Source organism: Daktulosphaira vitifoliae, unplaced genomic scaffold, assembly GCF_025091365.1.
Source record: "Daktulosphaira vitifoliae isolate Bord-2020 unplaced genomic scaffold, ASM2509136v1 Scaffold_1, whole genome shotgun sequence".
NCBI lineage: Eukaryota > Metazoa > Arthropoda > Insecta > Hemiptera > Phylloxeridae > Daktulosphaira > Daktulosphaira vitifoliae.
The window spans coordinates 70896859-70910167 of NW_026099572.1; the positions used below are offsets into that span (position 1 = coordinate 70896859).

At 24.2% G+C, this 13309-nt stretch overlaps 1 protein-coding gene across 2 annotated transcripts in view; it reads left to right on the forward strand.

The window, feature by feature from the left end:
* The window catches only part of LOC126894739 (meckelin), a 16391-nt gene extending 4339 nt beyond the window's left edge, over positions 1–12052 (forward strand). Inside the window, exons 2-16 of one of the 2 annotated variants that reach the window (XM_050665962.1) lie at positions 466–609; positions 1606–1904; positions 1986–2219; positions 5078–5386; positions 5579–5703; positions 5781–5946; positions 6007–6291; positions 6821–7054; positions 7124–7255; positions 9878–10011; positions 10075–10255; positions 10700–10822; positions 10890–10992; positions 11070–11212; positions 11894–12052. In XM_050665962.1, the coding sequence (XP_050521919.1) occupies positions 579–609; positions 1606–1904; positions 1986–2219; positions 5078–5386; positions 5579–5703; positions 5781–5946; positions 6007–6291; positions 6821–7054; positions 7124–7255; positions 9878–10011; positions 10075–10255; positions 10700–10822; positions 10890–10992; positions 11070–11212; positions 11894–11974 (2580 nt within the window). In that variant the 5' untranslated portion in view covers positions 466–578 and the 3' untranslated portion in view covers positions 11975–12052. The remainder of the gene's footprint in view (positions 1–465; positions 610–1605; positions 1905–1985; positions 2220–5077; positions 5387–5578; positions 5704–5780; positions 5947–6006; positions 6292–6820; positions 7055–7123; positions 7256–9877; positions 10012–10074; positions 10256–10699; positions 10823–10889; positions 10993–11069; positions 11213–11893) is intronic. The other variant, XM_050665961.1, reaches the window with a different exon arrangement.
* The last annotated feature ends 1257 nt before the right edge of the window (positions 12053–13309 follow it).

A 13309-nucleotide genomic window follows, 5' to 3' on the forward strand; every position in this document is an offset into this window, starting at 1 on the left:
TTTTTTTTTTTTTTTTTTTTCATTACTTTATTTAGTATTTATTAATAAATTATATTTCATTATCATACTAATATTTAAAAAAAAGAAAAAAGAGGTGGTATTTTCCACCGTCCTCATAAAAAAAGTACTTGGGGTGCGCAAAAAAATTTAAAAAAAAGTAGAGGAGCTACGTCCCCCTGCGCACCCCCCAATTCGAGCACTGTTACAAATATATATATACATATACTTACTTAAGATAATTATCTATTAGAATTTATTTACCTTAGGTAAAACGTCATATTTTCTTTATAAAGTTATGCCTATGTGATAAAATAAGTAATTATTCAAAACGACGTGACCATATTTAGAGGTGGTTAAGGGGGTCAAAAATTTTTGGGGGTGAATGTCATTTGATAGTGATAGGACAAAAAATTACTTTATTTTGCTCATTAATATTAATACCCCACGCAAAAATAATAATTGCAGGCCTGAACGTAACATTCAATAAAAGCCAAACAATTTGGTACTGGCAACTACCTAACCTGGCCGTATGTTAAAACCGATAATGGATCGTTATGGTGAACAATGGATAAAGCTAAATGGTTCTCAAATTTTTTAGTAGATATACAGGTAGAAGATTAGTTAGGCGGAAACGATACTTAGTGGAAACGCTACAGTCAATTTTGACGGAAACGATAATCTCCCGATTTCCTAATTTAATTTACCTGTAATTTTTGATTAAAAATTTTACATATAAAAAATGCAAAATAATTGTTAATAATTATTAACAATTAATACTTTAATTAAAATCATATAATTGATATTATTGATTATTATGAAGTTAATTAACTGTTAAATATATTATATTTATATGTTACCAGTCATTTTTAAATTTTTTTCATTTTCTAAAAAATACCTGATATTTTTCCACATTTTTTTCCGTATTTAAATTTTTTCGGAAATTTTCTTTGATTTTATTTAAAATGATTAAAAAAGTAATAGCAGAAGAAAATATATAAATGAATAATAGATTTTTTTTTATTAAAATTAACTATTACAAATATATATTCATTTTTTAATAATATATAAAACATATGTCCTCAAGAAATACTTTATACACCCAAAGAAAAACCTCAATCAAAATTGAAAGAGAAATTTTATCAAGGGTTTATGATAATGTTTTATTAATACGAACAAAATAACTATTCTTATAAATAATTATTGTTCAAGACGAGAAAAAAAAATATCATATTGATAAATATATCATTGATTCAATAGTAATGATATATTTATCAAATTGAACAATGAATTTATTATATAGATCGAGGTTTTTCTCTGGGTGTAGTNAATTGAACAATGAATTTATTATATAGATCGAGGTTTTTTTCTGGGTGTATTAAGTAAAATTTCAAAAATTGACTTAAACTTTAGTCTTATACAACAATTTATAAAAATACAATAAAAACAACATTATATATGTTGAATTATTTTAAAATTTACCTTTTTTTATTATTATTACAAAATAAATAATTATGTAATCAGATACTGTCATAGTTTTTTTAATATATATAATATAAGTGATATTTTTAAATCATAGAAAATAAAAATTTTTGTTTTTAATTGTAGTAGAAATTGATGCAGATGGTAGTTTGTTGGAATCAAGAAAATGTGTTAGATGTTCAAATGGTTCATATCCTTCTGAAGATAGATTAAAATGTTTACCGTGTATATTGCCGAATTGTTCGTGCCCTACATCCACACATGAATTATTATTAGATGGAAACTTATGTGTGCCTAAGTTAAACCTGAGTCAGTGGCCAGATGAAAGTGATACTCATTTTATCGAATTTGATTTAGTTGATATCAAAGTTGAATCTATGTATTTGAAAAAAAAATTACGAGCTCTTTTGCATAAATGTTTAAATGTATTGTATTTTTGTATAAATGTTGAAAATAACAATTCACTTTAATTTCTATGTGAATAATTCCGTTTTAATTAATTATAGACAAGGCATACTGTATCCTGTGAAGCTTTGGGGAATTTGTGTGCGATTCAAATGTATAAAGATGAAAGCAAAGTCAGTGCATGTCGAATATTTTCTGATTACAGAAGAATACCAACTTCCTTAGATACTGACCGTTTACCTTTACCATGGATTTATTATGGAGAAGGAGATGCATTTTTAGTATTGAATAAGAAGAAAATCGGGTCTAAGTATAGCATTAGACCTGGTAGAGTCGTAAGTATTAAATTGTACAGTCATACTGTCAATTTACTATAAAATAAGGCCAGTATAATATGTAAAATAATATACATATAATAATATGTAAAACTTTTAAACAATTTTTAGCTTAGATACGAAGCAGAGAAAGTATTAATTTTAAAATTTTTCAATGTTTTTTACTTAAAACTAGCTTAGCTTTTTTAAAAATGATCAAATTGAAACAATATAATTTTTTTTTATAGATACAAAAGGTATTTATCTATTATTTTGAATTTTTTTTATATAAATCTGACCCTTTACCTGCCCACAAGGGGATTCAAAATGACAACTTTTTCAAACATAACATTTGAAAGTGTTCCGGAAATACTGCCACTTTTATATATATTAAAATAAAGCTAATTTAATATATAAAAAAAAATTTCAAATTATTATTTTGTTTGTATGGTGAAAACGGACATCAAATTTGAAAAAAATTATACGATTTTTGTAAAAAAAATTCCTTTTTATATTTTTAACTTTATAATGCTTTAATACTTTTAGAAAAATATATGGATCATTATAACTTTTTTATGATAATTACTATTTATATACCTTTTTTATTCGACTTTTTTTTTATTCGGACGATTTCCCTGAATGAAGGGGTGGGGGGTCAAAACTTAAAACTGCGTATAGAAGGTAGAAATTTTTTAATTAAAATATATTTATTGATTGTTCATACGTAACCTAATAATCAAACATAAATAATTGTTATATTGATTAAAAGTATTTTGTTATTATTTAAGCCATATGCCAAACTAAAATATATAAAATCAGATATAAAATCGGTGCAAAAATGGGTTTAGAAAAGTATTTTTTGGTCTCTAATGAAAATTTCTTGTAGATCAGTATATTTATTTATAAATAACAAACAATTTATTTTTTTAATTATTGCATCAGGACCTTTAACTTTTAAATACGTTTGCCATAAAAGTAATAACTACTTTATAATTTTTTATAATTTCTCCGTAAAAATTACAGTACTAAATTATTAAATATCAATTTAATCCTATAATAAATATTCATTCATATATTACACTTATAAATAATGAAATTTGTAATCAGGATATAAACAAGGAAATACAAGATCATGTTGCTTTTGGAATAATCCACCAATTTTTTAAAATTAAACACTATCTAAAGATATGCATAGAATAGTTTTTTATGATTTTTAATCATTATCTGATTTTAATTCATTGTTAGATAATATACTAGACCCAACTATGCAACGTCTCCCTAGTGCTGGGTTTTTTTTATTTCTGTATAATGGATTATGTACAATTTTTTTTTTAACAATAAAACTAAAAAGTGTGATGTAACTTATAAAATATTACTTTTCCATGATAAAAAAAGTGTTTATTCAATTTTTCAATTATACAAATATAATTAACTACTTATTATGCTGATTTTTAAATTTTTCTTTAAAGAAATATTAAATTTAATATTGGTAATTATCAATATGAAGTTTAATATATTTATGAATAAGAGTATTTGAAATGGATAAAAATCTTATCTCACTTTTATAATGTTTGATTTTATTTTAAATTAAACAATTATTTGCGAAACTTTAATAACTCCAGGAGTTATTGGACATTAAAGCCAAATTAAAAATTTCCGAGTTTGTAATTCTTTGTATAATAATGGGATACTTGCCTCATTCTTAATTATTTTAAATTAAAAAGTTTGTTTAATGTAATGTATGTCTGAAAAAAGAAAAAGGTTTTTGGTGGCTTGTCCTCTATAAGTAATCGACTTTTTTTATTTTTTATTATGTAATATAATAATTAAATTTGTATGTTGTCATTTAAATTAAAAATTATTTTTTAGACCAATAATTTATTAAGAATAATGCTAAAAATAATTAGTAACTAAAAAATCATTAAATGTATGTTTCTAACTAATTTTTTTTTTAATTTAATGAGTAATTGAGTGGGCTATAATAAAGGGATCACTCTGTATAGAAAAATTATGTTCAGAACAATTTGTTTGTGAGTAAAGAAATCTCATTTTATCCGATTTTGAGATACGTATTGTTGCAGTATAAATGCCATGTTTTGACTTTACAGATAAAATCGTATATATTGAATATATTTAGTTATATCTCATATATTTCGAGGACATGTTAACTTCTCATATTATAACGCTTTCTTGTTATTTCATTAATATATTTATGACTTATATGATTTCATATTACATTTTATACTATTGTGGAATGTAAAAAATATATTGTATCTATTAATTTCAAATAACTCTATTAAAATTTAAATATTTCTATGACTTAATAAATTTTAAACATTTCATAAACTCAAACTGTATGAAAATTTACATTACTGTAGTTAATAGTCAAGCTTTAATGCCTTTAAATAATAAAAAAATTGTTTCAGAAGATAAAATACTGTAAATGATACTTCATCCTACGTTTAATTTAGTTCTCCATTTTAAACAGAAGATTTTTAAATAATAATGAGTAATAATAAAACTAAATGACATTAAGCAATAATACACTAAAAATAATATTGAAGTGTCTTGAAAATTAGACAAATAATATTTACAAAGGCAATAATAATTTTTGATTCATTATTTAAAATGAACACATTTTTTAGAAATAAAGATAAAAAAATTTCAGGATTATAGAATAATTTTTTTCTACTTATATTATTGGTTATACTCAATATAAGTTTAAAATATTTTGGTTGAATTTCCTAGAATTAAATACATTAGCATATATGTAATATAGAAAAATTGAAAAAATAATCATTTACAGACAATGTAGTTCATTTAACACATTGAACTGTTTCTTGAGTGTTCAATGTTATAAATTTATTTGGGTTTTTCAGAATAGCAATTTAAAATTAGTTGCATCCAGGTACTACTTAAATGGAACACTTATTAGCGTTTCCGAATTGTTTCCCTCTGAACTTCAGTTATGTCCAGGACTATGGAATGGAATTGACTCAACATTTCGTTTTGGTGCTCGGTATTACCGTACGTGTAATGTACCAGCCAAACAACTTATTAGTTTAGAACCTCAAGAACCAATTTTTTATGATTTATTTTTGGAATTCGATGATGGAAATAAAAAAATGTTATACTCAATCCCATTATTGGTTAGAAATATTAAAGTAGGAACAATTTATCCTAACACGGTAAGTGCACTTTGTGTCATCACTTCAATAATTCAATAAATACAAATATAATTATTTAAAAAAAAATTTCAATTATTTTAATTTTTAAAAATTCTTCTTTTTATATAATTAGTAAAATTGTACTATTTATTTTGATTGATTAAAAGATATTTTCATACATAATATTTCATATAAATAAAATATTATTTTTAGGGAAGAGATATTTCGCAATGGTTGCTGACTAGACGTATGTTTTTGGTAGATAAGTTAAGTGGAATTCCTGTTAAGACACAGGAAATTCCATTGGTTATTCAGTATCTAAAGTCCGCAAAACTAGTGTAAGTTGGAAATAATATCATTATTTATAAAATAAAAATAAAATCCATAAAAACTATTAACTTGTTAAAATTTATAGGGTCCAAGCTCAGCGTGAAACTGAAAATGAAGGCAATATCTATCCGCCCTTTATGGTGTTAGAATACGGTCAAATAACTAACGAAAATATATCACTGAACGTGCCATTCTCAGTGACATTCGAAGTCGAGTTTTACATGGAAAACGATGCACTTCATTACATTGATGTAAAATCCTCTGACGTTTTCGTTTAAGAAGTTCAGGATATTAACTTTTTTTTTCTTTAGATGACTTTGGGTATTCTCAGTGGATGCGTTTTTATATGGAGTTGCATACACACTTGGAGCGAATCAAAACGGTGTGGGCGAATGGCAATTGACTTGTGGACTGTAGGACAATTTTTAATTACTTGCTGTTCACATTTTGCTAATGTGATATTTGCTGTTTGCATATTGTTGGCATTTTACACATTACTATTTTATAAAGGGCAGAGTGTTGTTTATATCTTGTTACCATCACAGGAACTTGAACATATCGTCGAAAAATATGTTGTTATTGCGTTTCTATTAAAGGTATCAAAACTTTATGAAATATTGATTAAAGATTTCTATATCTGTAGAATTCTGTAGCTAGTATTTGTCAATTAAATCTGAGTTGGTATAATAAGCTAGGTAATATAATTTATTGTTTTTAGTTTTCAAAGGTTGTCACATATTATTTATTTTATACTTAATATGTCACTATCAATATACACTCTAAGTAAATATTTTCAATATTGAAAATTTAAAATTCTCTAGTTATTTCAATTATTATTGGTGGACATTATTTGAATATAAAATAAATTTAAAAAATCTAAATAATCATATAAAATTTTGAATTTAGCATTCTGAAGCTTTTTATACTTTGATTTTTAACTTTTATTCATTTTACAGTTTATTTTCAAAATACTTTTAAAGTTTAAAACAGTTTGTTAAAAAATGTTATTTTCATCTGTCTTATCAGCGCGGATAAATATTAAAAAGATTCTACATTGAAACCTTATGCACTTATAATTTTGTAAGTTATTTTTTAATTATATTATGAATAAATATAACATTTTAGATTATTGAAATTATACGTTTAATTTGGACTCAAACAAGTATCGATATTTTCCTAGTTGATTGGGAGAAACCCCGTTTAGTATTTAGTCAAAAAATAAACAGCACAACATCTTCTCAAAAACAAACAGTCAGTATTTGGAGGAGTTACTTTGTAGCTAATGAATGGGCAGAAATTCAGACAAAAAGAAAAATCAGTCAACCTGTACAGTTGTTGCTTACTATACTTTTACTAAAGGTATTTCTGAAAATAATACTTTTATATTTTGTTGATAAGAATTTATTAAATCATAATCATTTTTTCTAGGTGAATGGGTTTGAGAATTGGGCTACGGCAGAACCCGAAGTTCATTTATTTCAAACCCCGTATAGACCGACTAGTCGGATATTATCCTTAGGAATGTTAGTTTTTATCTTTAGTGCTATTTATTCCATACAGGTAAAAAAAAGTAAAATACAAAAATAATGAAAAATTTTATAACATAAAATTATGTATCATTTTGTAGGAAATTAAAAAAATAATTGTTAAAACTAATTGTTGTATGTAATTTTTCATAGTTATACCTCTGGTATTTTGATATAATTAGTTCAAAGGAGTATCAAACGGGCATAAGTGCAACTGTCATAAAATTTTAAGAGGTTTAAATTAACTTTTTCCAAACTAATATATATATATATTGTTTTTATGCATAAATTAATATAATTGTCTAAGTTTGAGGGTCTAAGCCTTTTTTGATCTGCCAGTATCTATATAAGTATTAATGGAGGTTAAAATTTTCCAAGGTAAAAATTATGTCACACATGCATTTTTATTTTGAATGATTGAAGTAGTAGAATATCCGTGCAGGTAAACCGACTACCCTTTTTCAGGCACAGCTTTAGGTATCAGCCCCATAATATGTTTTATTATCAAATAATAATCAAAAAGCGTCTCAAGATACCGAACCTTGGTAATACTGGTTCTAAATTATAATAATTATATTCGAGCCTGGGTACGTCTCTGATTAAAAATTTTTGGAGGAGAAACACTACAGAAATTATATGGACTTCCCAGACAACATTATCATTTTGATAAAAGCGTTGGCGGTAGAGAATTACATTGTGACAATTTCAAAACTTCTTTCTCGTTATATTAAGTACCTACCGTGAAAATTTAGTCAAAAGAATTCGTTTGGTTTGCTTTCTTACTTTGGTCTTTCCTTGTATAAAGGATCATTTTTAAAAATTTAAAAACAAGTTTCTTTTTCATATATTTTTTTAAATTTTATTTAAACTGTTGTAACAATAGTTGTGTAGATACAGAATTTGAATACAGCCATAATTTGAATTAATTAGGTGTTCAATATTTTAAAATAATGAATTTTTCATATATTTTTTCTTTACAATTCACTAGTAATCTATAATAATGGTCAATGATCTTTTATAAACATGTACAAGTACCTAAGTATAAGTAATTCTGATAAACATTGAATTTCGTAATTAAGTGTAGATGTATCGAGTTGATAGTTTACCCTCTGTTATTAATATTAATGAAATATATAACAGAAATCGTCAATGATTACACACAATTACTAAAGATTATCAATAATTATTAGTGATTGCCTACGATTTTTAAAAATCTGTACAGTGATTATTATTATTAATAGTTTGTGTCTTTGAATTTATATTAATCATTTAAATTTAGAAATTAAATCACACTCTTTTGCATTAACCATGCTTAAATTTAAGTCATTGAATGTTAGTTATGATGTGATGAAACATTCTTGATGTAGGTTTAATAATTTAATTGAATTGTGCCTGCAAAGGAAAGGTCTTTTAGAATTGTATATAAATATATGTTAGCGTTTTTTAACCCATACTTAGAACGTTTAACCCGTTTCATGTAATATATTTTTTGTAATTCATTTAAATACTAATGACTTTCACACTCAAATACAGAAAAAAGTTACTTTAGAAAAGCAATATTGTTAAGATTTGAAAATTGTATAAATTAAGCTTCAATTGAAATTTTGAAAATCTTTGTATTAAAAATAGTCAGTATGAATAGATTTTTGCCAGTGGTTTAAAAGTATTAAGTTTTTATGAAAAATTGGAAATAACATAAAATTGATCAATATTATTTAATTAAAACTATTTAGTGCCAGTTTTTAGGAGTTAGTAACAATCAATCAGATAGTAGCATCCTTTAACTTTTTTTGTAATATGACATCGTGAAAAAAATAAATGCAACCCGATTTGTCTTATTTATTTAAAATTAAAAATATATTTAAGATATCAATTTAAAAATATAACATATTAATTATTTTGAATTCAAAAAACCACAATTTTTTTTTTTTGAATTAATAAATTTATAAAGTACATTAATTTAAGATTGTTTGGAGTTCCAAAACATTTTATTTAAAATGAGCTGGGCTATAATACAGTGATTTATAGATATAACGAGATATTCATTCTTACTTAAAACTTCAGATGATTTTTTCAATTTACATTTAAATGATACAATTAAAGTGTAGATATTTCTTATAGAAAATATGTTATGATCATTGACATTTTGAAATCAAAATTTCTGAGTATACTCAACAAATCTATAGAAATATTAATAAAATATTTTTAGTGTGGTGGTCAAACTAGTTGTTGACGAAATTCTAGTGTTAAGCCGCGCTTTACGCTGTATTTGAATGGATGGGTGACCATATGTGCGCTTCTGTGGTAGCGAAGAGTACCATGTTCCCAGTATAGAAGGCAACGGGAAACTACTGCACTTTAATTTCCCCAGGATTTACCAATCTAATTGGTATTAACCAACCTTGTAATAAGAAAAAAATACTTAAAGAGTCTATAGAAATGTTAACAAAATATTTTTTTAAATATTACTAAGATTTGTTTATAATATTGACAAGAAAATTGTTCAAAAAAAAAGATTTTATAGCAGCTAACGTAATAGAAAGCATTGTAGCATTATACTAATTACAAGTATTGTGAAATGTAATATATAAATAGAAAATAATTTAATTTAATTACCTATTAAATATATAATTAATCTATTATGTTTTTATTTTAGTGGTTGATAACTGTGGGAATTTATGAAAGGTACATAAAAAACTGTATTCAACAATTTGTGGATATTTGTTCTTTAACTAACGTCAGTGTATTTATATTATCTGCTGAATATTTTGGCCATTACATTCATGGCAGGTAGAATAAAACCATTCGTTTGGATAGTTACAATAAAAATAAAATAATTCTGAAAATGTATAGGTCAACTCATGGTTTTTCTGACACTGACATGGAAAGTTTAATTGGACAATTACAAAGAGAAGAGGACAATATGGTTAGACATAGAGGCCTAGTACCTGGTACAGAGAATCAAACGTTTGAAATGACCATTCCGTCGTCTTTGAGGACTTACTACCGCCGAGTAATGGCTCCGTTAAACAATGTATGGTTTATATTAAGAAAATTCGAAAACTAATCAATTACTAATTAAATTATTTTAATTTTCTTGAAATTAAGTTCCATTATGTCCATTAGAAAGCTAGTGAATTATAATTACAATATCCGTTAGAGTGTTAATTGTTTGTATTTATTTTTTAACTTTTAGTAAATAGTATATTAGTAAGCAAGTTGTTATTAAAAGTTCTCCGCAATTAAATAATTTTAATTATAATCAAACAGCTAAGATTACATGAAACCGTTAGAGTTATTTATGTTAAATAGAAAATCATCCTTAAAAGAGCTTCTAGCTTAATGTAAAATATAAATGTATAAATTTAAATAATCTTTACATTAATTAGGAATAACTTTATATACTATTGCTATGTAAATGTCGCTAATTGTCAATTGTTTTAATAATTTTTTTATTAAACTTTGAGTTCTTTTCCAGTTTCAATCTAATCAACTATCGGGATCATCATTTAGAATAAAAAAAGTGGACAAAACGGATATGGCAAGAATTGGACAAGCGTACAATAACATGAATAAATTTCTTGCGGCTTTTTTGGATCACGTGAGTGAAAGAAAATATTTTCAAACTAAAGCTTACAGTTACATTTATTATTAATCACCATTCTCAGGCTCTAAAAGATTTGGACTATGAAATTCGTGAAAAGACTTTTGTGGAAAAACTTTTGGGAATCGAATACTCAGACCCTTCGGACAAAGGAGTTTTTTTTATAGGTAAAAATAGAATCGAATCTTGCTTTTTGGACGACAGTAATACAAGTACCTAATAAATTTTCTTTCGTGTACTTTAGACGACGGGCATTCGTTCGACAAAGTCATTTTTTATGGGAATGAATGCACTCTAGTAATATTTGATATAATGATGTTGACATCATTTTATGTTATCACGGGTAACATAATACTTGCTAGTATGCTTACAGCGTTTGTAGCCAAGGTATAATAAAATATTTTACACTCATTTTTATTTATACTTGGAATTCTATACAACCTAATTTTATATTAATATGTTACTTTTTAAAATTGATTTATTGATATGGTTATTCTAAACACCATATGGGCCAGATAATAAATTTTAGATTTATTATATTTGAATATGTCATACATGTGTCACATTTAAGAGTGAAAAATTAAAACAAGAGTTAGTACTAAAGTAGTTTAAAAATAAAAACACAAAAAAGATAAAATTTTGAAATTGCTTATTGAATATGTATTGTATTTAAATGGTTTTGAGTCAACTCAATTAGTTTAAAAAACGCATTTGTACATCAAGATGTAAAATAAATGTTAGTCATTACTATTTGACATTTTAATACTTCTTTATAAGTATATAGTTTCAATCTTTACTAAGAGAGCGAGAAAGAAAATTAAATTATTACTATTTACAAATTACGTACAAAATAGCTTTCTGTAAAAATTTTTGTAACCAGCTTGAATTGAAATTTCGATAAATTAATTAATTTATTTAAAATATTTAAAAAAAAAGTTTTACTCGATTGAATTAAAATCTGATATTTATTATTAGTACGTTTTTGTATCGATTATGTAATAATTTTACTTCTTTTTTTTATATCAACGTTATATATCTATAATAAATAATAATATGTTTTTTCTTTAGGTATTGTGTATTATCCGGGCACAACTTGGAAAAACAAATTTAGCTAAAAAAACCCTAATCGATGAAAGATTTTTGATTTGATAGATTAAAATTTTATTTTTCGTGTCTATATAAAATGTTAAGTTTATTTTAAGCTATATATATTTTTTTTAAGTCCTTACATTCAAATAATAATAATAATATTATTATTAATATTATTTTCATCATATTGAATTTAACTTTTTAATATAAATGTTTATTGATTTTTATTTTATAAACAAATTTATTGTTTATAATTTCTATAAGATTTAAAATTAATTTATAGTATATTTTACTGTTAATATTTTATTAAAAATAAAAATAATATAGCTAAAGTATTTTTTTTACTTATCATGGAAAAATAAATACATACTTACTTAAAATTTATGATGACCATATTGATGAAAATTAAAAAAATGAGTTTTATTTCTCTAATTTTTAAATTAATTGCACACATTTTTTTTCAGTAACTTAACTAAATACTTAATGAGACTTGGTATTTAAAAAAACCAATAGGTTTATTGTTTAAATTAAAAAGAGTATTTAAGGTAATAAGCTTAATTTAACAAAATAATACTTTAGTAACTTTCTAATAGTAAATGTTAGACTATAAGTATAAAGATTTAAGAATTTCTAGTTTTTCCCCGTTATAATATCAAAAAAATCGAGAAAACAATTTGAAATTGTAAAATAGATGGAGTATTAAAAAAAAAATTTTGCTGTAAACGAATCAGCATCATTTAAATGGCACTTAATTACTTTTTAGATTTACATATTAAAATGGTTGTAAGGTATAATTGTGAATTTAGTTCTTAAAAAAGTAATCCACTTACAGTTTTTCTAGTTCACAAGTGAATTAAAAATATAATATAAATAATTTACAACACAAGTGAGTTAAAGTGTCAACACAAAATCATCAAGTACTTAACCGTATTTAAACATTCTCATATTTATTCAATTGAATAAGAATGAGAATGTTCAAATAAATTGGCATAGCGATTTTGTTACATCGAGCTAAAATTGACTAAAAAACAATTAAGCGACAGTCAATGTTATGGTGTACTGTACTTATTAGCTGGTCAAATTCTCATTTTCACTTTTTAAAACTAATTAATAAAATAATAGAAAAAGGTAGATTGCTGATGATGTCACTTTATTTAAAATGTCAACTTATTAGGTTTTTTATTCTTAGTACAGCTAAAACAATAAAATGTGCGTGTTACCGTACTATTGATAATACACTTAAAAAATTATGCAAGGCGGTTTCTTAAGCATTACTTAATTTTATCGTTCATGATTTTATCTTAAAAAGGTCTTAGGTAAAATATGTTTTAAAATCATGAAATACAAAAAATTATTTTGATGGTATATTTTTACTTTTTAATGGTAGCAACATTT